The sequence below is a fragment of the Aricia agestis genome, chromosome 1 (genome assembly GCF_905147365.1).
Source record: "Aricia agestis chromosome 1, ilAriAges1.1, whole genome shotgun sequence".
Taxonomy (NCBI): Eukaryota; Metazoa; Arthropoda; class Insecta; order Lepidoptera; family Lycaenidae; genus Aricia; species Aricia agestis.
Window position 1 is genome coordinate 11,115,301 of NC_056406.1, and position 27,645 is coordinate 11,142,945.

Genomic DNA, 27,645 nt, shown 5'->3' on the forward strand with positions numbered 1-27,645 from the left:
AGTTATATTTTGCTATTTTTGGAGACCCCGCGATTTCATTTCGTAGTCTCTTTAGGCGCTTTGCAGACGACGGGGCGGGGCGGGCTTTTTGTCCGCGAAGCAGCCGCGGACATGCCGCGCCGCGGTCTTTTTGCCCGCCGTGTGCGTTGGTAATATAGGATTCCTTTTGCTATAGTTTGCGGCGAAATTGACCGGCCCACCCCGCCCCGACGTCTGCAAAGTGCCTTAAGGCGCTGTGCAGACGACGGGGCGGGTCGGGCTTTTTGTCCGCGAAGCAGCCGCGGACATGCCGCGCCGCGGTCTTTTTGCCCGCCGCGCCGTGTGCGTTGGTAATATAGGATTCCTTTTGCTATAGTTTGCGGCGAAATTGACCGGCCCACCCCGCCCCGACGTCTGCAAAGTGCCTTAAGGCGGGGCGGGTCGGGCCGGTCAACTTCGCTGCGTACGCCCGTCGATGTCTGCGGCTGCCCGCGCCGCGTACACAAAGCACACGCCGTCTGCGTTACTGCATGCAAACTGGTTTGTGTGATCCACGGCGGACATGCGCCGCCAGTGCCCGCCGGCCACCAGCGGCGCGGAATTATTATAGGATTCCCTTTGTGCTATCGTTCGCGGCGAAAATGACCGGCCCGCCCTGTCCCTTCGTCTGCAAAGCGCCTAAGCTTGTTTTTGTCTATATTAAAGTTATTATGACACACGACAATTCAAGCAATTATTAAGAAAAACGAGTCTTTAGTGTTTTCTGTATACCAAAAAAATAAGTTTTTGTTTATAAACCACGGGCGTATATAGAGCTTTGATAAGGGGGGGTCCCTGACGTAAAAAAGCGGCCAAGTGCGAGTTGGAATCGATCATGAAGGGTTCCGCAGCAGCAAATAGGAAACATGTTTAGAAAATCAAAAATATTTTTTTAAATATATTATGTACCGCACCGATTTTAATCGGCGAGGTACATATATTATTGTAGATTGGACAAGTAAGATGGATAGTAATGGGGGGTCCGGACCTCCCCCCTTATATACGCCCATGATAAACTAGGGCAAAATAGTATCACTTCATTAAATTGTACCATTTTTAACATAATCAGAAAAAATTTTTTTTTAGTTTATCCAGGAATTAAGTCCATAAAATATATATTTCAATTTATATTATTACCGTTGGTATAAAAATCGGCCAAGTGCGAGTTGGACTCGCGCACGACGGGTTCCGTACCATTATAGAGCAAAAAAAAGGAAAAAAAATGTGTTTTTTTGTATGGGAGCCTCCTTTATTATTAATTTTATTATTATTAAAGTATATAAATACAGCTGAGTATTTTCTGAACATTTCAGGTGCCAATCTGTTGTCATCATTGATATCTACCGAGCAACAAATGTTTGAAAAATCACGTTTGTTGTATGAGAGCTCATTTTTAGCTTATTTTTAGTATTTGTTGTTATAGCGGTAACAGAAATACATAATCTGTGAAAATTTCAACTCTCTAGCTATTACCGTTCTTAAGTTATAGCCTGGAGACAGACAGATAGACGGACATACATCAAAGTCTTAGTAATAGGGTCCCATTTTTACCCTTTGGGTACGGAACCCTAAGGGCGACCAACGCTAAAACTCGCGCGGGCGCACGCTCGCGTGTGTACTGTGTATAAATGAAAAATAATATGGGCAGCATCGTCGTCCACGTCATGTCCGCGCTACGTCGCACGCGCCTGCGCTGCCTATACTATTTTTCAATTAATACACACGAGAGGGTGCGCCCGCGCGGGTTTTAGCGTTGGCCCTAAAAAGGAACAATTGCTTATGATTTAAAAGTGAATATAGATTTTGAACAATTTTTGGATTTTTATTTAAGGGTCAATTTATACCAGCGCAGAGTCGAAGCGCATCGAAGCGAATTATTAAAACTGAACATAACAAATTCAACCTTAACTCCAAAGCGTTAACGCACCTTATTACTTCTGAGAATTTAAAAAAGCGCGCGCGTACGCCCGAATTCGCGTCAATGCGCCCGATTAACGCTGATTAGCCTCGCAGAAGTAATGTATGCGTTACGCTCTAGAGTTTAAGGTAGAATTTTGTATTCAGTTTTTGGAAATTCGCTTCGCTTCGACTCTGCGCTATTATAAATTGACCCTAAATTATTGACTCGAAAGTCTTATTTACTTATGTTTGTAACATTTGTAACATCGCAAAGATTAGCTGTATTAGCAAATGTGCAAACAGTTACTAATCTATGGAAGATATGTGAATAGACTGGGCAACGAAGCTACATTAAAACAATTGTTTTTATTAACATTTATTGAATAAATAATACAAAATTGTTATCCAATATTTTAAACAACTCAAACAAACTGAGCAAATATCTTCTCCAAATCTCCGCCAAACTCAATCGAATCTGATTCAAAACGATTATGTATATCGAAAACGCTACAGATAATAGCGAACGACTAATATATAGAGATACGATAAATTGAACACTATAATCTCGAATCTAATTTCTTTATACACAACATTCTGGGTACTAAACATGTCTCACAAAGTTTTACACCTACATATACCGAACATAATATTCAAGAATAGTGCACAAAACTTTTCTCGATTCTTTACAGGTTCCTAAAATAAAATTAATAATTACATGTGTGCAAATTACATCTCTACAGTTTAAGATTCTAGATTTGCCTCGTAAACATTTGGATGTCAAGTACCCAGAGCGAATAAAGTACACAATGGATATTATAGACAGTATAAATGCTCCAAAAATGCGCCCCAGATTATGAAAAATGCTTTCGACTACGCCAATCGTCCTCCTCCATATATACATTTGTAATATGATCATTTCAACATTTCTAGCTATCTTTCGCGATGGGCGTGATCGAAGAAAAAGAAATCGGCCGATAGACTGCTCCTACTTTATACAAATAGTTACAACAATTTACAATCTAGAACTAAAAAGACACCGTTTGGTAAAATTATGCTGACACGCCACGCGCCCCCACCCCCTAAGTACTAAAGCCTAGTCGAAAATTGTTACTCACCGCGGTATTCGTAAATTCAAAGTTCATTGTATCTAAGGTTTGAAGAAAAATTGGTTGGCGCGCTTAATAAACAATCAAGTATAATACACGGTGGCATATTATATTTGAAAGACTAGGCCAAGAATTTGTAAATTTCGCGACCACACGAGTAATCACACCCTCATTTCTTATCGTAATAATATCATTTTATATTATAATAAGTAGACTTAATTGCGCGTAATGATAGTCAACGACCAGCATGACTTTGTGCCGTAATATTACTCGTGTGACCGCAAGATTATGACGCTATCTTTATCAGATCTATCTATTATGCTCCGAAAACTCTTATAGTTATTACGGCAGTCCAACAAAAACAATAGAATCTATTTGATCAACGCTTTGCAAAGTACAGTCGACAAACTTACGTTTTTGGAATGTAAAAGTATAAATGTTTTAATATCTGTTACTATCAAACGCAAGTTAAATGCACATTTTGCAGTAGTTATATAAAATGATTAAATACATTTGAACAATGCCAAAACTATAATTTTGTTGACTATACAGTTTACAGTGTAAGCTGCGATAAAAAATATAAAAGAAAACTTCTATGTTGGACACCAAATAACTTCAGAGATCAATTATAACTAATTATCTGCTTAAGCAGGCAGCTACAATACACATAAATAAATATTTACAACTTAGTTTATAATATAAAACGGAACCTCATACAATGATATTTCTTATGTCAATAACAAAATTAATCTTTGTGTTTCCAAGAAATAACTTCATTACAATAGTACGACTAAATTTAACAAGTGTAATATTATCCATAGCATTAATTTAAGTATAATATTATAATATAATAGGTATGCATGTAATTTGACAAGCAAATCTAATATCATGTAATGCGAAATTGCTACTTAAATATTAGGGCTTTAAGTCAAGCCAAGATGAAGTTTTTTTTATATTGCACATGTTTAAAAAGTAAAATCGGGTATCTAAAACTTTTAAGAATCACATTTAAAATGTTACTAACATAATATTCCTTCCAGTTTTAAATAACTTCGGCAAACGTTTATCTAAAGAAAAAACAACCGATGAAAAACGATTTCTACTCGCTTTTAACTTCCCCTAAATAATATCCCCACATAATTCATTACAATATAAAATTTTGGCATACAATAATTTACGTGATGTGCACAATATACAGACAAATATCAGTTCCGATAATATCATTCACTTAGGACAGGGTTCCTACAGCTATCATTGAAGATTTATAGGAATTTTACAACAAATTAAAAACACCGACTATTCACTGAAAGTTGAAAGCGTCCAGGCGTACAATTGTCTCTTGTCTCACTTGGCCGGACGTTCCTAGTGTCGCAGCTCTCACGACGCGTACATGCGCTTGATGTCCTCCTTGTAGCGCTCCTGGATGTCGCGGCGCTTGATCTTGAAGGCGGCTGTCACGAGGCCCATGTCGGGGGACCATACTTCCTTGCACAGTTTCACCGCTGCGGGCACTTCGAACTTCTCCAGACCACCTGTAATAATTTTTCGATTAGTCAAATCCCTTTGACCCGAAAAGTAGAGGTAGAAAAGTCTACCACCAAAATAAGGTTAATTATTATCCAGTTACCATCCACTTTTAGTGTAATAAACACACTAAGCGGAAAATACGTGGCCGAAGTTCGGCATGATTACGCCTGCAATGTATTTTAAATTACCGACGACACAATATGCCGAAATTACGTCGCGTTATATTGTTACGGTACATGGTATACGGACACGTGGTGCCATCTAGCGACAAACCAGCGAAACTTACCGAGGGAGCACAGGCAACATAAATCCCCTACTCAATACTAGATGGCATGAGGTGCGCAAGTACATACTCGAACCTTCTAGAAAGGTCCAATGTTTTTTTACGTGTTTACCGTTTATTTGTTTGTGTGTTTACGTGTTTTAATTTAGACCTTATGACTGAGTCCATAAGGTCTAAATTAAATTTGCCAAAAAATTCAACTTACTGCACTTATCGTAAGGACGGCAGTTTTATTGTGGTACATGCTCGAGCCTCCTAGAAAGTTCCCACGGTTGTTTACTTGTTTACGTGAATCGGGAACTTTCTGGAATTCGTCTCGCCATATAAAAAGCCGCAGGCAGGCCCGGCGAGTCAGTTCAATCTGAGCGATCTTCGAGGCGACAACAAGTGATCAATAGTGAGTGAACCAGTGAAACCTGCGACTTGGCTGCGACCTAGGACAGTGATAGTGCTTAGTGATTGGACCTAGTGATTAGTGTTTGGACTTAGTGCTAAGTGTTGTGACCTAGTGTTTAGTGCAGTGTTAATAAAGTCTTCAAGAGAGTCACCAGGTCTTTCTCTCCAAATCCTCGAATCCTAGCACGTAACAATATTGCATTGCTGGCGTAATCATGCTGATCTTCGGCCGCGTATTTGCGGTCTAGTGTGTTTAGGTACTTAAGATTTTTATAATCATAAGTCGTAACCAATGGCATGCTTCCAATCACGAAATATATAACACTAAAGGAAGGGGTATAGCAAGTAAGTTTCATTGAAACTGCTGTCGCCAAACTCACACAGTAACATTTTACGCACACAAAAGAAATGACCAATCACAAAGAGATTTCTTTTTTAAATACAATGTCGTAAAAACAACCCTAACCCTTTTGAAATAAAGAAGAATTTAAATTTAGCAATACCGGCTCTGACTACCGAGTTCATTTATTCAACGCTAGATGGCGCTTGACAGCTAAATATGATAAGAATTGAAGTTGTACGCAATTTTATACCTTACGTCAACTAATGTAAGGTTTAAATCCGTACTCACGTATTTAATTTTGAGTGCGAGTTATGTCCAGCTGGACATAACTATGGCACGCGGGCCACGCCCATATGCCCTTTCCTGTAGTGTTATATATTCCGTGCTTCCAATATATTCTAGCATTTTTCTAAACAAGCAAAAATTTTTACAACATTAATGTTTACAACTGCTATGTTTTCATTTACAATACTTGAGAACATCTTACATTTGCGTGCATGATCAGCGATTTCCCGTAGCACAGCCTTCTCTAGCGGGGCGCTCTGGCACAGCTGTTCCAACGGCGCGTCGGCGATTCCCACTTTAGCCGCCAACTCCGACAACAGTGCCGCGTTGGGTACAACGAGCGCGACCGTATGGCTCTTGGAGCTGTCGCCGTACACGCAGATGTTCTCAACCAGCGGGCACGTCTTGAGCTCCGCCTCCACCTTGCCGAGCGACACGTACTCGCCCGCTTGTAACTTCACGAGGTCCTTCTTGCGATCTGGATGTAAGAGGTTATTTTAAAATTTAAATCAAATTATAATGAAAAATGGTAAAAGTAGTACTAAGTAAACTATGTAAAGTTCAACAACCTCAGACTTTCTGCGCTTCGTAATTTTACTTCTACCTTATTTATAAGATTCTACCTTATTTATGATCGAAAAGAGCTGTGTAACAAAAACTTATATTTTTCAATGCCCCTTTTTTACTTTTTTGAAAACATTAGGTAACATTTCTGATGATTTTCATCTTTGTGTTGGGAAGATTACGTTTTGTACGATATACGGTATGTTTGGACCCCCCTCTCCCAAGTAACATACCATAACGTTTGTAACATATGACCCCTTTTTCCCTATCACTTTACGTAATACTTGAACGCTTACTTTGGATAAATTTCTGTTAGTAATAACTAATAAATATAGTAATATCAAAAAAGTTGATTCCTAGGCATATGGGGGACCTACGTAGTTTGATCGCGTTACGTCAAACCCAGCTGACACAATCAGATCAGATCACAATTAACATTGAATTGACATGATCCGACCAAATGATGTTGAGTTGGTATGTCAACTGCCTAGGAATCAATTTACTCGATGGTATGTACATACCGATAATCTTAATACATCCATCGTGGTGCAGTTCGCCGACGTCGCCGGAGCGGAACCAGCGGCGGCCGCCCTCGTCCAGGAACTCCTCGCGCGTCTTCGTCGGGTTCTTGTAGTAGCCCTCCGCCACGCTGTCCCCGCCGATCACCACTTCGCCCTATAAAATACGAAGAAAATATTGAACTAAGGCCCAATTTAACCAACGTCTGTTAGTGTTACAGCTTGTTTAAACATCATATTATGTTGTCTTTCATTCATACGAAAAACGAAAGAGGTAACGTGATACTAATTCGAGCATTAACTTATCAGTCGTTGATGAAATTGGACCTAACAATCATAGTTCTAACATTCAAGTTTTTTTATTTTATTTGGGGCAACATACAATTGCGTATTATATGCTTAATTCTAACACATTAATTTACAACAAATATTAACTAAATAATATATATTCTGTGAGTAAATGAAGGTAATTACGCCACCAACACCATTATTCACAACACAAGTAGTTACTATGAGGTTGGGTCATTACAAAGACTACATTAACAGATAAAGCTATTTTCATCACTCAGTAGAGAGTACTAGTCTACAACACAGAGGGGTAAGTTCATATAGTCTTAGAAATCGATACATTAAAAATTATTTAAATGAAGCTTTTGTCATCTCTATTCTCTATGTATTTCCATTATATTCTATAACACGTAGCTCACCACCTTATTCTACTTAAATGTTCTATAAATCTATAAAGATAATACAATATATTATACTACATAATTACCTGCGGGAATGGCTTGTTGGTAACTCGGTAGTTTCCTTCCTCCCAGTTGACTAGTTTGATTTCGAGTCCGGTAGTCGGGGCGCCCACTCGGCCAGTTGACCTGTTGAATGAGAGAGTGAGATAGATATATTATGTGAAAAATAAAATAAAAATAATATTATACATAGGATATAGTTGAGCTAAGCCTTACATTTTATGATATAAAAAAGTGTGTCTGAAATAGATTCTTGGTTACACAACATTATCCTCCTGGCATAGTCGGGTAAAGGTGATCGCACATCAGCAAGCACGCGTATCAGCAAGTACGCGCCGCATTTTAGAATTCGTTGTATGAAATGATGTGAAACCTTGCACATTCGTCCGCACCCTACGCACCGCATTTCGCGTACGCGAAAAATGTGCGATCAGCTTAGTAATATACAATTCTCACCTATCAAGGATGTCCATGACAGTAGCGCAAGACGTGGTCTCAGTGAGACCGTAGCCGGCGACGACGTCGCAGCACAGACACAGCCGCACCTGCGTGTGCGTGTCGGGCGCGAGCGGCGCGCCGCCTGAGATCATCAGACGTATACGCCCGCCGAGTAAAGCGCGCACTTTGGCGAACACCTGCAAATGTTTATCAATGTTTAGAAGTTAGATAAACGTGACGTGCCGACGCGACGCATAAAGTAGTAGTAGAACCAACATAACCTAAACACTTCTGAGTTCAGTTCAGTGGAGTAGTCATTTGGTTGATTTAAGAGCGTCCGTGGCCTAATGGACCTTGGTAGACCTTGACAAACAGATGTAAAAGCCTAGTTTTTTTTTGGTATATTTAGTAATAAGACTAGTACAGAAATAATATAAAATATTTTAAGAGATTTGCAGCCTGTCGTTCGTGATGGTTCTTTATAAGAATTTTCAGACCTAATTAACGTTCGTCAACAAATTATACTTACGATACGGTTAAGCAGGGGCGTGTCGTAGCCGCGTCGCATCCACAGCTGTTTGTACGAGTACGCCCACTTGAAGAACGCGCTGGCCAGCGGACCGCTGCGGGTCACTTTGTCCGTTATACCCTTGCTGATGCGGTCCATTATCAACTGCAATAGATATTTAGGCATTAAGTATGTTCTAAAAAGTTATTTTTTATCACTATTAAGCCTATATGTATCAGCTTGCATTGAAGCACAGAATAGATAATAGTACAAGTACAGAAGTCTGCTTTGATGTTCACAAATGCCGCCGTTTTATGTGCCTACATAAGTAATAATAACAAACGGACCGCACGCGAGCAGCCGACATTGAGCTCTCTGGCGCCGCGCGAAGGTCGACTTTATTCCACACCAATTCCACACCTTGTCAAATATTCCGAAAATAGGGTTGTCAAAATAAAATAAGTATAAATACCACGCAAGGTATATATACGGAAACTATTAGGTAAATGAACACCGAATATATACTCGTAAATCAGTTTACACAGACACGACACGTGATTTTCTTTTGATGTAAGTAGGTAATTAGGTATGGATTATATTATTATGTACTTATAATGTATATGCAGCTAAGTATCACCTACCACCTATTTTAAAATGCAGCTAAGTATCACCTACCACCTATTTTAAATAAGTATATTTATTAATAATCCTACTAATATTATAAAGGCGAAAGTTTGTTTGGATGTATGGATGTATGGATGTGTGGATGTACGGATGTTTGTTACTCTTTCACGCAAAAACTACTGAACGGATTTTAATGAAACTTTACAATAATATAGCTTATACATCAGAATAACACATAGGCTACAATTTTAACCGACTTTCAAAATGGGGGAGGTGTTATGTTCGTTTTCTTATGTTCAACGATTACTCCGCCGTTTGTTAACCGATTTTCAAAATTTTTCTTTAGGTATATAGGGTATCATCCCAATTTGGTATTATATTCACAAAAGTGGTGATCTGATGAAGGATCCATAAGTAATCGAGGGAACTCCTCAGAATTTATATGGAAACATGTGGTGACTTCGGTTTCGTGAGAAGTATTCTAAGCATATGCTACCAACAAGTAAGATTTTGCACCGAGGTATACCTGGTATACCGTGGTTCGGAAGGTGCTGAGAGAACTCCTGATTCTTTATAGATACAAGTTTGGGAGTTTCGGCGTTGTTTTCAGAACGGAAAGCATATGCTACTATGCAAATTACATTCATCATCATCATCATCATCACTACCATTTTATACCATACATCGTCCCATGGTTATGACTTATGAGCCTATAATGACCCTGTTATTGGTACTTTTCATAGTCTTTTAGATCGAGACTCGAGTTTGTCAAGCGATAATTGAAAAAAATCTATACTTAATATTGCTTGAGAGTATGTTTGCTTGAACGCGCTAATCTCAGGAACTACTGGTCCGATTTAAAAACTTATTTCAGTGTTAGATAGCTTATTTATCGAGTAAGACTATAGGATATATATTATCACGCTAAGACTAATACGACCGAAGAAACTCAGGAAAATGTGGGAAAAACGGGGGAAATATTAGAAATTACGAACTACTGGAGCAATTTTTATGGCAATATTTGGCACAGATATAGAGTAAACCAAGTGAAGGGAGTAGGGACATAAGAGCTATTTTTTATGGGAAAATGTACGGTTTCCGTAAAATCCCTAATTTACGCGGGCGAAGCCGCACGGGACATCTAGTTACTTATAAAACATTTAGGTGTAAGTATATTTAATAATATGTATATACTATAATATTGTCGTAGATTTAGGTACCATGACAGTAGATAAATATAAATTTGCTATTTTTTTCATTGTCCCAACAATCGGCCGCAATGCGGTATTTATTTTTGATAAATTTTGCCAATTAAAATATGACACTGCGTAAGAGGCGCGCGCGTGCGCCACGAGTCAGTTCGCGGCAACCATTGAATCGCCCCGACGTCGGGGTCCGGGGAGTCTCGTATGTACTAATTGTAGCTCGGCGGCGGAACGGCGGAGTGACACCCCCCTGATTGAAGTTCAAATAACATTTTTTTTATATCTTTATCGTTGTATATCTCTCTCGATCGCATTTATAAGTTACATTTAAAAAAACGATTAGCAATAACAGGCGTTAAGCGTTATTACAATAACAGGGCCATTATTTCCTCAACAGTATTAGCTAATATGACTGACACTGTATAATGTATATATTTAAACTAATGTACTGCGTACGGATATATATCAAGCGTAATGCGACACAGGTCCGACATCAAATGGATTTTGTGAAGACAAGCCCCGCGGACCGCGGTAACAGATACATTATTTACTTGATTCAGGGCCTGTTTCACCACTTTCTGATAAAGTGCCGAATAGGCTATTCACAACTTTTTTGACAGATTCTCCATACTTGCTATGTCCAGTTAATTGGTGGATAGCCTATTCATCACTTATCAGGAACTGGTGAAACAGGCCCTTAAGCTAGTGTCTATGCTAATCTTATAATGCGAAAGTGTGTGTCTGACTGTTATCTCTTTACGCCTAAACCGCTGAACAGATTTTGCTGAAATTTGGTATGGAGATACTTTGAGTCCCGGGAAAGGACATAGAATTATACTTGTTATCCTGGAAAAATGTACGGTTCCCGGATGAACGGAGTTTCGGGCATTAGTCTTTAATAAGGTTACTTACCGGCACAGTAGTAATGCAAGTCGGCTGCAGGACAGTAGCGTCGCCCGCAGTTCCCTTCATGATCTTACTGGACGAGTCCAACATGGTGAGAGGAGTTGAGTAGCCGATTGGCACGCCTGAAAACAACTTATTCTTTATTTTCCATACACATACACCGTTTGTACACTGTTACCTCAAAATGGTAGAGTGAGATGCAACATAAGGTACGCTTCTTCACCTTTGGTGTGCAAACAGCCTTATTCGGGAAAAATATATGATCGACAGTACCAAGTACCAACTAATGTATGTACTATCGGAGAAGTTGATTCCTATGCAAATCGGGGACCTAAGTAGTTTGGTTGCGTTACGTCAAACCCAGCTGACAGATCACAATTAACATTGAATTGACATATTCGACCAAATAACGTTGGTCTGTCAATTGCATAGAAATCAACTTCCTCGATGGTACCTACAATATGAATCACCAAATAAAATAAATAAAATAAAATAAAATAAATGAGATGTTTATCGCAAAAAATTCATTTTTGCCATCACATCACACAACTGTCTACAGTTAAATAACAGGTGATAAGTGACTAGACATAGAAGAGACAATGGAAAATTTACCTAATTTTGAATGAATAGATTTGGGAAAAATACTAACAGGTGCTTAGGTATGTAGATTACGAGACATTATAACTGAATACAATTACCGGAAACATGGACATATTTTACCGCTTCCATACCTAGGTACACTCAATAAAATCGTTAAAACTTTTACTTATATGTCTAAAGCCTAAACAACTAGATGTAGTTTTATAATGTAAACAGTAGGCCTACTACGAAACCGTTCTGACTCAAACAATCGGACGAGAATGCCGCGTCCTGCTCTAACAACGTCATTTCACGTTTGTTGGAGTAGGACGCAACATTCTCGTACGATTGTTTGAGTCTCAAAACCGTTTCGTGGTATAGGCCCAGAATCGTCCAGATTCTGAAAATTGGCTTATGGCGAACTTCTTAGGGCCGGGACACATAAACACGATACGACGTCGTGTCGTACCTTGATGCGGCGTCGTTTCACGATGCGGCATCGTTTCACGATGCGACGTCGCGTCGTGGGAATCTACGACGAGCATCGTAAAAAACTACGTCGCGACATCGTAACGTGCCACGATACACGGCACGACGTCGCGTCGTAGAAACTCACGTGCGTTTCTGTGTCAGTGCCACAGTTGTTATTCAAAATTCAAAGATGATGATATAGTTACAATATTATAAGTAGAATAATAATTACCGGCCAAGATGCACATATTCTCCGACAGCAGCTCAAACACGTGGGCAAGGGGTAGGAATCCGAGCAGGATATCATCACTGTATATCGGTATGGCGTCGAGGAAGGCTTTGAGAGTGGCCACCATGTTGCGGTGGGACAGAATGACTCCTTTGGGAACGCCTGTAGAGCCTGACGTGTACATGATGATGGCCGTGTCGGTGGGGCTTGGCGGCACAGGTTCTGTAACATGGAATGATGTATTTAATTTATCTGATCTATATCAAAGTTAAGGAAAGTTAGAGGTGTCAGTCTTGTTGCGACACAGACAGTAATTTGTCCTTCACTGCCCATAAAAATGTTGCTGCAATGCTTATCTATGACGCACTAGGACGCGTACCTGAGAAAGCCATATTATAGCAATATTTTTGTGTGGGAGTGAAGAAGACAAGTAACCATAAGTTCATCATTCCGTATCAGTGTTTAGTAACCTATTCTGCGACCGTTCTTTAGTAACAACTAACAAGTCGTAGACTAGTTAAACTTGTTAAGATCTTTACATGTCCATATGAGACCACCATTACTGTGGGTGCCGTAGAACAAAATAATACTATCAAAGAAGTTGCTTATGCGGACCTAAGTAATTAGTCGCGTTAGGTCAAACCTATCAGACCGATCACATTTTTCACAGCTAACATTGAATAACGACATAAGCCGACCAAATGACGTTAGTCCGTCAACTGCATAGGAATCACTTTCCTCGATGGTACTTACCAATATTCGATGTCCGTCCCATTTCAACGACCTCCTTGTATCCGATGATTTTGATGCCATCCTTGAAACCGTCCTTCGGCGTGGTCTTCAGCTGGTCCTCCATGTAGATGATGGTCTTCACGTTGGGGGTCTTGTCCAGAATCCTCTTGAACTTGGGCAGGAGGTCGTGCGACGTGATGACAGTGGATACCTCGGTCTCGTTGATGCCGTGAGCGATGGCGTCGTCTCCCAACGTAGAGTAGATTGTTACCACTATAAAAAAGAAGCATTTCAATAGTAGGAAAATCAATAGGTCGCGCATTACTTTCAAATGGAAGAGTAATGGTCAATTTAGGTTTGAGGATTCTCTAGCGGGTCCCCCGCTCTCACGGCGACACACTATTGGTAGATTCGAAATCTTATATCTATCGTAATTTATTGGCAGAGTATCATACACATTAGCTTGATATGAGCCACATACACCTCCAGTTTCACTGAGCGCTTTTAAAGTTGTGGTACAGTCCATATATTAATTAAGGGAGGTTGTAACTAGAATCTACTGGAAAGATCCACGCGCCTTTTTCGTTAAATATTATACTTCAGTGAATTCCAAGTCGTAAAACTAAGTCAACGCACGGTCAACGGTCACGCTTTATTAGCCATCCTGCCGACCTGCAATACTTCACGTGAAGCAGCCGTGCGCGGCAATCATCCGCTTAGTGCGTGTTTTATTTGCTAAAGTCCAGTCGCGATTGTCGTCGAAATTCGCACTTTGATGATATCACTACATGCCTGTCTCATTACTTGTAAGAATTCCTGCTCCTCCGCAACTGGATTTTAGCCTTTGAAACAAAAACGACTTTTGGCTTTTGACACGGAGCAAAAGTTAGAGTACTACACTAGCACTCTTAGTCTCTCTCTTAGTAGCACTCTCTTATTATAATATTATGACACGCATAGTCAGGAACATCACTGATTGTGTATAAGAGATTATTTAGTAATATTTAGCGTGCAGTAACACGTCATTCTATCGTTTCTTCACTAGAATATCAAGCGGACCTGGCACTCAACGTAATATGGTCGCTACACGTCCATAGGCGTCTTTACACAAGTCGTCGTCGTGTTCACAAAAGTCAAGATAAGATATAGATAGATTCACCGGTCATGGGCAATCTTGGACAAATATGCTGCTCTACATCTTAGTATTCGCCTGTAGGTGCCGGTCCAAAGTGTAGACGAGGGAACTTTCTACAAATATACGATTGCTATATTGTAACAGCAGACAATTACCTAACCTGAAATACCCATGTGGCATGTGCCTCTCTAAATGACATATTGCCTGTCTGAAATCCACCAGACCCAGACTTCTCTGGGTCTTATAATTAACATGCTAAACTAACCTGGTATACTCTGCGTGAAGCAGCCATGCGCGGCGATCATCCACTCCACGCGTGTCTCGGCGAACATGACGATGTTGGCGCGCGGCTCAGCCCCGAGCGCGCGGAGCCCGGCGCCGAACTGCCGCGCCTGCCGCTCCACGTCCGTGTGCGAGTACCAGTTGTAGTCGCCCATCTTGTACTGTAATAAAAGAATAGAAGTGTAACCACATAGGTCTCATTGAAATCGGGCCAGCGTATGCAGGAGTGACTTTATAGTGGCCAAAAGTGTGCGCAGACCGCAGTACACTCTCTTTTATTACTTAACCAGATGACCGAATTACGAGAGATGGGGCGCTCGACCGACTTTTTACGTCCATCCAACGCGTGGATCATTTTTAGCAGGCAATCAGCTTGAACTGGTGTAACCAAAATTGGAAACAACATTTTTCCAACGCGGGAATTGAACCCAAGACCTTCAGAGTCTGGCCAAGTTAGAGCCACGTTCTAAACTACTGAAACACATTTTACAACATTAATAGAGATTAGGACAGCCGAAAAAGTCATACGTCACACAAGCCGAGATAAAATAAGATGGCAAAAAGAAACCGGATCTTATTCTGTCTTAGTTTTTCTATAATTATTTAAATAAATACCTTTTTGAACACACGTCCATTAGGCTGCGGCTCGTCCTCTTCACTCAGCACAGTGCGGGTACCGAGACACTTCCTGTCCTGCCACCTGGTGGCGGACGCGCGAAGCATCTTCTCCATGGTGTTGACTTCATCACGGACCAGCCTCTGGTGCAGCTCACACGGCTGAGACGTAGACCGAACGGTGATGTAGTCGTTTGTTGATTCCACTACACGCGCCTGAAATACAAAACAAAATATGTCGTTAAAAGGTATTTTTGAAGACGTAGGGTTACCATTAACAATGTATTTATTATTAAGTAACTAAATAGATAATGCAGCCTATACATCGGCTGATGATGGACGACTACAAATATGTAATACACGCTTTCTCTATGAATGCCCATCACAGACATGGAATGCCATAGACAGCTTCTCAATCATAGTTGTCCATTATGGCCCAATGTGGCTTTTCCTTTTCTTCTTTTGCATTTAAAATAATTATAAAATAAGATTCACCTTTATCCGTCTCGACAGGGCTCGTCGCCGCCATGGCCTCTGGATCAGTAAATGAACGGGGAATGTAATGACATCGAACACCAACGCCACCGCGCGGATTGTGCGAAGTACTGCCGACACCCACCACGTCTCGGGTCTGGGGAAGAAAATTAAAAAAAATAATATCATCGCATCTTCGGTTTCGTGCTCACTTACGACAGTAAACTTTTAGACAGTAGACTTTTTTAGATATGAGATTTGTTACATATTGAATCAAGAGTCAAGACTATCGAGTGAGGTAAGTTGTAAGCCTTAAAAGCAAGATTCCATGAATTAATTATTACAATCAATACTACGTAAAGCCTAAACACGATAATTAGAAACAATATTATGATTATAAATATTTTCCAAATAATCTTATGTTTTCATCTGTACCAAATATTGTTCAATAAACAGCCCGCGGCCTCGTGGTCGACTTGGACTTGGCACACGATTACTGATAACTTATCGTAGGTATCATTACTTTTTATTGTTTTTAATTATTACAGTTATGCGTGCATAGTAATTTATTTAGTATCGCCATATTTTAGACTTTGTACACGACGAAGGATAAGACATTTTTAACTTACTTTCTGAAGGATGAAACCATAGGTTTTTAGTAGTGCCTCGTGTACTTAGAATACCTGCGAATTTGTGTAGCTCTGCTATGCTGACGCGGACGAAGTCGCGGGCAACGGCTAGTAGAAAATAAATTCTTGCAATATTGTTTTCTAAGGTGTTTTATTAATTTATAAAATAAAAAAACGCCTTCAAAAAAAATAGCAACAAACTTATTTTTAAAGCGGTTGATAAAAGTTTTGGTCACTGAAAAGTGTCTTGCACTACTAGTTCAGAATAATATTCTACAAATTATATATAAATATTAGCCATGACAAAATAAGTAAAGTAAGACTAATTTTTTAGTCCACTTTGGTAGGTCTGGTCCACCTGACCAGGTGTCACACGTAGAGCTACACAAATTCGCAGGTATTCTAAATCAGAAAGTAAGTTATGTCTTATCCATCTGGGATCCAGGTCTATTGTTTCACTTACTTTTTTATTTTAATATCTTTATTTAAATTAAGGGCTTTTGCCGCAAATTTTCAAAAAATAAATACAAAATGCTAAATTAGTCGTTTTGAAACCTTACCTGTTATGTTACTGGTTTACCACCAGCTTAATTTGCATTTCCCTTTTTTTTATGGTTCCCACACCGCCCACCTTTAGGTCTTCAGCGCCCACAAGGGGGCGTTATCGCCCACTTTGGGAAAGGCTGTACTACGTTATGAATGCGTTTGTTTTGCATAAAATACAGAAGACATTGGCAATAATATTTGTAATTTTCAGGGTTCCGTACCCAAAGGGTAAAAACGGGATCCTATTACTAAGACTTCGTTGTCTGTCCGTCTGTATGTCTCCAGGCTGTAACTCAAGAACGGTAATAGTTGAAATTTTCACAGATTGTGTATATCTGTTGCCGCTATAACAACAAATACTAAAAACAAAATCCTACTAATATTATAAAGGCGAAAGTTTGTTTGGATGTATGGATGTATGGATGTGTGGATGTATGGATGTTTGTTACTCTTTCACGCAAAAACTACAGAACGGATTTCAATGAAACTTTACAATAACATAGCTAATACATCAGAATAACACATAGGCTACAATTTTAACCGACTTTCAAAATGGGGGAGGTGTTATGTTCGTTTTCTTATGTTCAACGATTACTCCGCCGTTTGTTAACCGATTTTCAAATTTTTTCTTTTGGTATATAGGGTATCATCCCAATTTGGTATTATATTCAAAAAAGTGGTGATCTGATGAAGGATCCATAAGTAATCGAGGGAACTCCTCAAAATTTATAGGGAAACATTTGGTGACTTCGGTTTCGTGAGAAGTATTCTAAGCATATGCTACCAACAAGTAAGATTTTGCAAAGATTTTGCACTGAGGTATACCTGGTATACCGTGGTTCGGAAGGTGCTGAGAGAACTTCTGATTCTTTATAGATAAAAGTTTGGGAGTTTTGGCGTTGTTTTAAGAACGGAAAGCATATGCTACAACACACAGGCTACAATTTTAAGCGACTTTCAAAATGGGGGAGGTGTTATGTTCGTTTTCTTATGTTCAACGATTACTCCGCCGTTTGTTAATCGATTTTCAAAATTTTTCTTTTGGTATATAGGGTATCATCCCAATTTGGTATTATATTCACAAAAGTGGTGATCTGATGATGGATCCATAAGTAATCGAGGGAACTCCTCACAATTTATAGGGAAACATGTGGTGACTTCGGTTTCGTGAGAAGTATTCTAAGCATATATGCTACGAACAAGTAAGATTTTGCACCGAGGTATACCTGGTATACCGTGGTTCGGAAGGTGCTGAGAGAACTCCTGATTCTTTATAGATACAAGTTTGGGAATTTTGGCGTTGTTTTAAGAACGGAAAGCATATGCTACTATGCAAATTACATTCATCATCATCATCACTACCATATTATACCATGCATCGTCCTATGGTTATGACTTATGAGCCTATAAAGACCCTGTTATAGGTACTTTTCAAAGTCTTTTAGATCGAGTCTCGAATTCGTAAAGCGATAATTTAAAAAAAATTATACCTACCTAATATTATAAACCTGAAGAGTATGTTTGCTTGAACGCGTTAATCTCAGGAACTACAGGTCCGATATAAAAACTTATTCCAGTGTTAGATAGCTCATTTGTCGAGTAAGAGTTAATACTATCCATACTAATCCATACTAATATTATAAATGCGAAAGTATCTCTGTCTGTCTGTCTCGCTTTCACGCCAAAACTACTGAACCGATTGCAATGAAATTTTGTACACATTTATTCTAGAGTCTGACAAAGGACATAGGCTACATTTTGATGTGGGAAAATATCTTATTTCGCATTGCGCGTGGCCAGCGCTCATCCCGGGGGTCCTGGGTTCGAGTCCCGCAGGCGGAACAAAAAGTTTTCAATGTTTCTGGGTCTTGGATGTGTATTAAAATAATATTTCAAAAATTTTAAATATACTTTATGTATAATATTATAAAAAATCCAGAAATATATCGATGCAATGAACATTTTAGTTCTAATACGATTCAACAGATGGCGTTTTATTTTTTACTTCATTGTAACATAGAACTAATCATACTTATTAGTTACTAGCTGTTGCCCGCGACTTCGTCCGCGTGGACTTTAGTTTATAGCGCGCGGTGTCAACAAAATTTGTGTCAAATTAAAAACTTTTTAAAACCCTGGTAAGTGGTACCCCTCTTAGGGCCGCGCTACACCGGAATGGCAGCGCTGAAAGTGCTCGCCTCGCCACCGCCGCTGCCATTCCGGTGTAGCGCGGCCCTTAATTAATAAAAATACTCAAAAACAGCTGTGCAGTGTGCACATAATCTATACTAATATTATAAATGCGAAAGTATCTCGGTCTGTCTGTCTGTTTGTCAGTCTCGTTTTCACGCCAAACGCCAAAACTACCGAACCGATTGTAATGAAATTTTGTATACAGATAGTCTAAAGCCTGAGAAAGGACATAGGCTACTTTTTTTACTGGAAAAAAGGGTTGTCAGGGGGTGAAAATGCGTAAATTTGTTCAAATCAAGTTAGTTCCAAAAATTCATAATAGATGGCGCCGTGCGTCTTCTATATCGCGCTGACGCTTGCTCAAAAGTCTTTCTATAAGAGGTGGTATCATCTTTGATCTTACATTTAAGCTTTGATTATATACTACACCATTTAAGTTTCGATTTTTTTCGATTGTTATATCTATTCTACGGTATTAAAAAACTCAGTACTTTATCTGTGCAGTGACGTAACCATAAACCTATCAATGATAAATAGTTTATGGGTAAAGTTGTTTAATTGGGGGGCTAAATAAGCTTTAAAATTTGGCATAAAATATAAAGTTTAATATAAAAAATGAAATACTTATTGTGTGCACACTGCACAGCTGTATTGATTTAAGGGGTACCAGGGTTTTTTTATAAAAGCTTTTGACACCAATTTTGTTGACATCGCGCTTTATAAACTGAAGTCCACGCGGACGAAGTCGCGGGCAACAGCTAGTAGGCTATATATCATCACGCTAAGACTAATAGGAACGAAGAAAGTCAGGAAAATGTGGGAAAAGCGGGGGAAATATTAGAAATTACGAACTACTGGAGCACAAAAAAATCGTTCGAGCCGATTCCGAGATTCCAAGTAATTGGAATCTCGGTTTCGGGGGCGATAAATCGATCTAGCTAGAAATCATTTTTAGAAAATGTCATTTTATTCGTGTTTTATCGAATACCGAGCAAAGCTCGGTCAAACAGCTAGTACTTACTTGAATTTTTCACACGATCCTTAGTTTTATGTGTACTTTAATATTTAATAATAATATTCATATTTAATAAAAAATTAAGAGGGGCTCCCATACAAAAAACACAGGCCTAATTTTGCTCTATAATTATTAATTATGGTGCGGAACCCTTCGTGTGCGAGTCCGACTCGCACTTGGCCGATTATTTCTATCTCTTCTCATTAATTATTATCATTAATATTCAGCGTTTACCTGCACAGTAAATACTAAATACTAATAAATACATAATTACTTGGAGATTATAATAAGTACTATTAACATTGTAAAAAATGTAAGCAATTATAGAACAGCTGTTAACATAACTTAAGAGGATTCCACACCCCCGTTTTTCCATACAAACGTTGTCCCCTGTTTCCTCCCTGGATAATGCCGGTAGAGTTATGATATTTTTCCTGAATATCTATGGCGACTATTAGCATGTAAAAAAAGAAAACATAGGGGTTTTCTTTTTTTTCATAATTTTATTAATAAAAAAGATAAGAACGTCCAAAAACCCAAAAAAATGGCCAGATTTTCCTCTGTGTTCAAACACCCATAAAACAAAACTGGCTAAAATATACAAAAAAAATAAAACATAGGAACACAGCTCAAGCCTTGCTTTAATTCTCAATGAAAAAAGTACTTAAATCGGTTAAGTTTTGGAGAAGGAATCAGCGGACAACGAATCGAAGATTTTCTGTTCTTTTATTAGAACTTTTGTCGTGTTGTCTTTATCGCGCTCTGCGGTGGGAAACTTGAGATTGGTGAGACAGCAATACATTTTCAAATACCTATTTTCAATTTCTCTCGCCCCTGGTGTATCCTCTTAATGACTTGTCACTTGCATGAATGAAAAACCATTGATCAATGTTTCTGGTTGAAAGCGGATTATCCTACATGACGAATCAAAGCTTACAACTAGTTATCGCGAGTTGTTTGACCTAATTGTTGGCAGCACATGGTAATTCCTAATTAACAACCTTCGATCACTAATATTTAACAACGCAAAAACACGCTAGCCATATTCTTTTCATCTCGTTTCACTTTAGGTTCATAAAATAATGCTTGTATTGCATTTCAATCGCTATTTTATCAGCAGCAGTAGATACTTAAAATTTTTTAACTAAATATTAAAGTTACATTCATTTTTTTTATTAGAAATAATATTTTTGATTACAGTGACAACATAACTTATCAACATTAATTATTTTGGTTCCTTTTAATTACCACTTCATGTGTCTTTTCCAAGTCTTTTCTTAAAAAAATTAACATAAATATTTTTATTTGACTATTAAATTTATTTTTGTTTAATCATTAAGAAAATTAATTAAAGTAATAAATTAAATTAATCTTATAACTTTAATCGGTTGAAGAACTTATTGTAATATTTATTTATATTTGTACAATTTTTCGATTTTTCAATCGTCAGATAACTTTTACATGAATAAATATGTCAATTTGACATTTTTTCCATATAAAATCTGTCAAAACGCCAAAAAAAAATTATCTGACGATTGAAAAGTAATTGTTGTTTTATAATTAAGATCTTAGTCTTACTCATTTTTAACCAATATTGGCAATTATATTTGCAGTAGATTCGATTTTTAACCGACTTCCAAAAAGGAGGAGGTTATTAAGGTTAATCTGATTTAATTTTAATTATTAAAGCAAATTTTCTATTTTATGCTTATTATTAATAGAAGGTTATTATTAGCAACCTTATTTAAACTTATATTTGAAGACAAAACTCAAACCTACAAAATAAATACAAACTGTTATTATTTTTAAAATCAATAAATGTCCTGAAAAATTTAGCAAATTAGGTCACCTAAAGATTACTTTTCTGTGTTTTTCAGATAGCCCTTTGTATACTGTACAGTATATACAGGTATAAAGCGTCAATATTAATAAAATATAATAATAAATACCTCCTGGATTTGAAGTGAAATTAAGTAATCATCAATTGTTATTATTATTATTAATGAAATATTTTTATATTTAATTTCATGGTTTTATATTATGATTCAGTTCCGTGTTCGGGTGACGTCGGCTGACATCGGGTCGCGTCGGGTCTCGGATCACGGCCGCTACCGAACAGATGCACTCGCGCCCAACACTGACCTACAAATCTTATTTATTGTAAACGACTCCGAACAATGTAGTTTTTGCATTATATTTTCAACCACTGAGTTTAACCTACAATGATTTTTCCTTCTTGGAAAATCATTTTTAATTATTGTCCATACTTAAATCGCAATCATGGCTATCGAACATGGACCAAAGCTGAGAGGAGTCTGACTGTTTTCTCTCTCTCTCCCTCTCTCAGAAGGAGTTTTGAAAAACATTAACGGTCTTACTACAAACAATTTAAACACCCGTCGAACAGTTGATTAGAGAAAAATTCAGTACAAACTACAAAATGGTCTCAAAACAACTGTTCAGCAGATGTTTAATCTTTTGTGGTAAGGCCGTAACTGGCGAACATAATGGCAGAGCTGCTATTTACACGCTTGACGCTTCAGTTCATACATGAATTGCTAATGATATTGTAAAATGTTGTTTGCGCTAGATCAATAAGGTAGACTCTCGTTATCAAGCGCCGATAGCTACACTACAACCTTGAGGTGTTCACCTTGTTTCTTGGACTTTGCGCCCGCTTTTATAAACGCTACTAAGTATACTTTTTAAAAACGCTACAACCTGCTACAATACTAATGCGCAGTTGATCTGTTCGTAAAAAATACACGTGGGCTAATCACACGTTTTCGCGATGCCAATGACTCGTAGGTAATATTCGGCGTTGTTTTGTAGCGAACTCTTTGTTGATTAATGATAGAGAGTAGGGACACTGACAATGAAAAATATTTCACGCTTCGACCTTTGGTGGATAAAAATTATCACGGAGAGCTAACAATATTAAGTATGTTAAATTTGCAAGGTTTTAAACAAACAACAATGGTTTTAAACAAAAAACAATAATTATGGGATTATAGTTAAACGCACAATATTATTATTATACTTGAACTTGAACTCTATCCAGCAATAATAACTCCGAATTTAAAATCCGAAAATCTTAATTTGATTTACGAGACTTGCGATAATATGATAATATTTTTGATAACCTATATTTTAATCCGTAATGAATAGATAATAATTAATAATTTATCATTTTATGATGTTTTTAATTTTTAGATCTATGTAGATTGTAGAGACTAGAGACTAAGATAGCCGATAAGCAAGCATTTTAACGTGACCGACGCCATGCGCTGGTTAATGTTTGCAGTTTGCACTGCAGCTGCACAACTCGCCCTAGTTGCACCTTGTTTTACATTTTAGGTATACGTAAGTGAGCCAAGGCCATATTAATAGACATCGATCACTATTTATGGCTAAAACTCTAAGATCCTACTGTATAGAAAAGGTTAAACGATGCTAGCAGCTACGAAAATCATTCATTACTAATTTAATCAAGAATTCAATATGCATGCAAGTAATGCATGAAAATGTTTGTTACGAACTTCGCTACTTCTTCGCTACGAAAGCATTCTTGTGGGCTGTGGCCATCCCATCTAAAATCCCATACGTTTTGATATCTTACTCGTTATCAAATGCAAGTTACGTTTAAATTATCGAATGCAAGTTGCGTTTAATGCACTGTTTACTTGTAAAATAAAAGTAAATTTAAGTTAAGGCTTATTTAGTAGATCTATGTGATAGTAAGTCCAAATCGTACCAGTGTCCAGTATACGAAGTCGCTTAGTAATTATAGATATGAAGACGGTAAACATGTCCAAGGTTGGTGAAAGTGGCGTGACTCGTGAGGCGTCTCGCATCAGAGACTCGCAAGTCAATATTTCATGTACTCACATGGATATGGGTACTTTAGTATAAAGGGCATCATTATGGATTAACTACATTCTTGGCTCTCTAGATCAGCCCAACAAACTCTATGTAGTTACATAGAGTTTGTACAGTACCTCAGTTGTAGATTTTCTGTTTTCATGTAGTGTAGACAGTGTAGTTACACTACATGAAAATCTACAACTGTGGTCGTACCCGTAAACATCAGCATACAGTTCGACAAGGCTTTATTTGAACGTTGCTAGAAAAGGAACTAAACCATAGATAAAGTATTATGGTACCTCAATGAACTAAACGCTTCTATCATAGAAAAACGTAATTTTTGACATAATATGTCAAAAATTACGTTTTTCTATGTTTGACAGTTCTCAAACATATTATGTTTGACAGTTCTCCTTTACCAGCAGCGCTCCCGTCAATGTCACCCACGTTCAAATAAAGCCTTGTCGAACTGTAGAGTACTTATAGGAGAGACTCTTGAAAGGATGTTTTCCTAAAAATAACCGTAATAAATAATACCACTGAGTAAAGTACGAGCATTCGTTTATAGGTCTCTGGCAGAAAGCCGATACTATGGAAAGAGACATCTCTGTCCATAGTATCGGCTCTTTATTTACTAGGAAGAGTTACTAAAGAGTAAAGAGAGAGACGGTAATCGGTATTATTTTATCAATAAAATTACATTAGATTAAACTGTTACCAACAAGACATTGAAAATTCATACTATCTCTATTAGAATTCGGTAGATTACAAGCGAATTATGTGTAAATGTGATTTCATAATATCTCGGTTCACGTCCGATAAAGTGATATGCCCTGTCTTTATCTGATTGATTGGAATAAGTAATTAAGACCGGGATTTGGGCCAGTAGTATGTTTCCATGAATCATGATTGCAATATCATCGTGTTACTTGGTGCCGAGTGCACATTTTATTTATTCTTTGTCTACGAATAATAAATACTTTTTATTATTCGTAGTTCTTTGTCAATTAGTGCATTTAGGTGCTTATATTATGCTCAATTTAAGATTACTAAAAATTTGGCGTATTGCGTAAAGAGTTGTTGCTCTACCTACACTGCCAGCGAATTTACATGTTACACCACATATTTTGTTATGTAAGAAATTAAGGAACCATAAAGGCTTCCCCCACACAGGCGCGTTATTATGGGTCGATAATATCGCATGCGGTATTGCGATAATGCGTCCCGATTCCTTGCACACAGCTGCGTTTTTATCGTCCGATATTTCTTACGAGAGAACGCCGGTTATTATAGCAGGTATGTGTATGGTCGTTTCACGTTTGCATCCTGATACAAAACATTCTAGAACTCATATCGGAATATCGCAGGACGGAGAAACGCAACGTCCTACTTCCATTGTGGCGTTATTATCGCAGCAGTGTGTACTGAAAACAGATATCGCAATAACGCATGCGATATTATCGACCGATAATAACGCGCCTGTGTGGCCTTAAAGATACCAATTACCAAGGCTCTACGAACTAGAATAGATCATCATTTTAATAATTTAATTTTGTACATAAAAAAGTATTGACATGATTTAGAGCTTAACTATTTCATGGACTCAAAAACCTGCTGAAAGAGGTGTGTTTTTATTAAAGGTATGATTAATCCTGCAGACGACAAAGAAATCAGCTCGAATAACCAGCTCGAAAATAATTATTTAAATGGAGCCCCACGGTGGTAACTGGTAACATTTCAATAAAATTTTATTAGTAGTCGCACGCGCACGTTCAGTTGCAATATCACCACAATATTATCACACCATAAAACATATCCTCGATAAGCCTTACAAATGCCTCGATAAGCCTTATGTCCTATCATGTGTATGACCATATAAATATTTTGATTATAAAATAGTTCTCCGTAATGGTTGTTATGCATTTACAGGATTAACCAAGAAACTGTTTTTTCTACGTGGCGATGGACAGGTCGATAAAGTAAAGGTTTCAGTTTTGACTGTTAATTATTCTAATATAATTATTAAATTAAGTTAGGTATTAAGTTGTCAATTGTCATCAGTCTACTGAAATAGCGCCAGCTTTGAGCTGTGCACATGGCGCTAAACCATCACAACTCACAAGTCACAACTCACAACCAATACATATCTTACTCAAAATAAATATTCTAGAAAATTCCATTGGAAACTCACTGAACATCATAATATCCCATATCTGTTGCACTCAAATCACAAACATTCAATCACATACGGTACAATATACTGTGTCTGTGTTGCTATCATTAAATTATATATATCCAGTCGGATGATACGTTATCAGATAACGTAGAAAATATAGACCGCTTATCGCACGCGGACTTTGTATTTGTGACATAAGTCATCAACAGTCATCAACAAAACTTGGTTGACTGCTGAAGTAATCAGCTTGTTAGGGTTCAGCAGCTGAACCCTAACAAGCTGATTTTTTTGTATATTGATAGGTTAATAGTTAAGTATATAATTTAAGAGTAACATTGTCCTACAAATAGAACAATCCATATTTTAGGACCATCAAGTCAAAGTATGAAATCCTTTCTATTTCTGTTAGCTACCACTTTCAAGATTTTTCGCAGATAAAAATGTTGTCTTATCAAAATGAAGCTACTCACAAAAATTTACTTGATAATAATAAAAAACAATTATTGTTCTAGGGCTCCCGTACTATCATGTTTTGCCCGTTACTACAATAATTTTATTATCAATGAATTATTTACTTGACTGCCATAAGGAGGATAATAATATTTTTATGTAAGTCATCTAAGTTTAACTATGTAGATGGGATCCATTTTATTTCCCCCGGCTCTGGTTTCATCTCGTCACATAGTCTTTCATTCATTCGACGTTTAAAACTCAGCTGTCGCAATTATTTTTGTAACAATACATTCTCTCATTAAAATGTTAGTTATTAATTTAAAGATGTTGCCATTTTATCTTGTTCTAGACTGCATTCTAGAACCTACGCAATATAAATCACAATAATTTGACATTTCCAGTGTTCTTGTGAAAACGTAGGTGAAAATTTACTTTTCGTGAATGTTGCCCTACTTTTGTTAACACGACATTTGTACTTGCGAAATTAAATTTGGTACAATAGGTTTCGAGAAAGGTCTTGGCCCTTAAGGCCGTCCCCGAGCGCATTGCCACACATTTGCCTCTATTTGACGACCTCTGTGGCTCAGTGGTGAGCGCGTCGGTAGCTCAAGCCGGGGGTCGCGGGTTCGAATCCCGCCGACGGAACAAAAAGTTTTCAATGTTCCCGGGTCTGGATGTGTATTAAATATGTGTATGATATAATAAAAATCTGAAATATATGTATAGTATAAAAGTATTAAATATATTTCCGTTGTCTGGTACCTGTAACACAAGTCCTTTAGGTACTTAGCACGGGGCCAGACTGACGTGGTGTGAAGCGTCCATAGATATTATTATTATTATTTTACTTATCTTACTTCAAAATTGACCTAAAAAACCGGCC

General features: G+C 37.9%; 1 protein-coding gene across 4 annotated transcripts in view; it reads right to left on the reverse strand.

Annotated features, from left to right (window-relative positions):
- Positions 1–2,277: 2,277 nt before the first annotated feature.
- LOC121739643 (long-chain-fatty-acid--CoA ligase 4) overlaps positions 2,278–27,645 on the reverse strand; it is a 51,898-nt gene continuing 26,530 nt past the window's right edge. For 3 of the 4 annotated variants that reach the window (XM_042132155.1, XM_042132168.1, XM_042132161.1), the window contains exons 3-14: positions 15,908–16,043; positions 15,413–15,628; positions 14,781–14,958; positions 13,402–13,653; positions 12,652–12,870; positions 11,376–11,491; positions 8,656–8,799; positions 8,145–8,323; positions 7,715–7,814; positions 6,943–7,096; positions 6,060–6,335; positions 2,278–4,555 (exon numbers count right to left, since the gene is read on the reverse strand). In XM_042132155.1, coding sequence (XP_041988089.1) covers positions 4,401–4,555; positions 6,060–6,335; positions 6,943–7,096; positions 7,715–7,814; positions 8,145–8,323; positions 8,656–8,799; positions 11,376–11,491; positions 12,652–12,870; positions 13,402–13,653; positions 14,781–14,958; positions 15,413–15,628; positions 15,908–16,043 — 2,125 coding nt within the window. In that variant the 3' untranslated portion in view covers positions 2,278–4,400. Of the gene's footprint in view, positions 4,556–6,059; positions 6,336–6,942; positions 7,097–7,714; positions 7,815–8,144; positions 8,324–8,655; positions 8,800–11,375; positions 11,492–12,651; positions 12,871–13,401; positions 13,654–14,780; positions 14,959–15,412; positions 15,629–15,907; positions 16,044–26,324; positions 26,378–27,645 lie in introns of those variants that run through there. The other variant, XM_042132178.1, reaches the window with a different exon arrangement.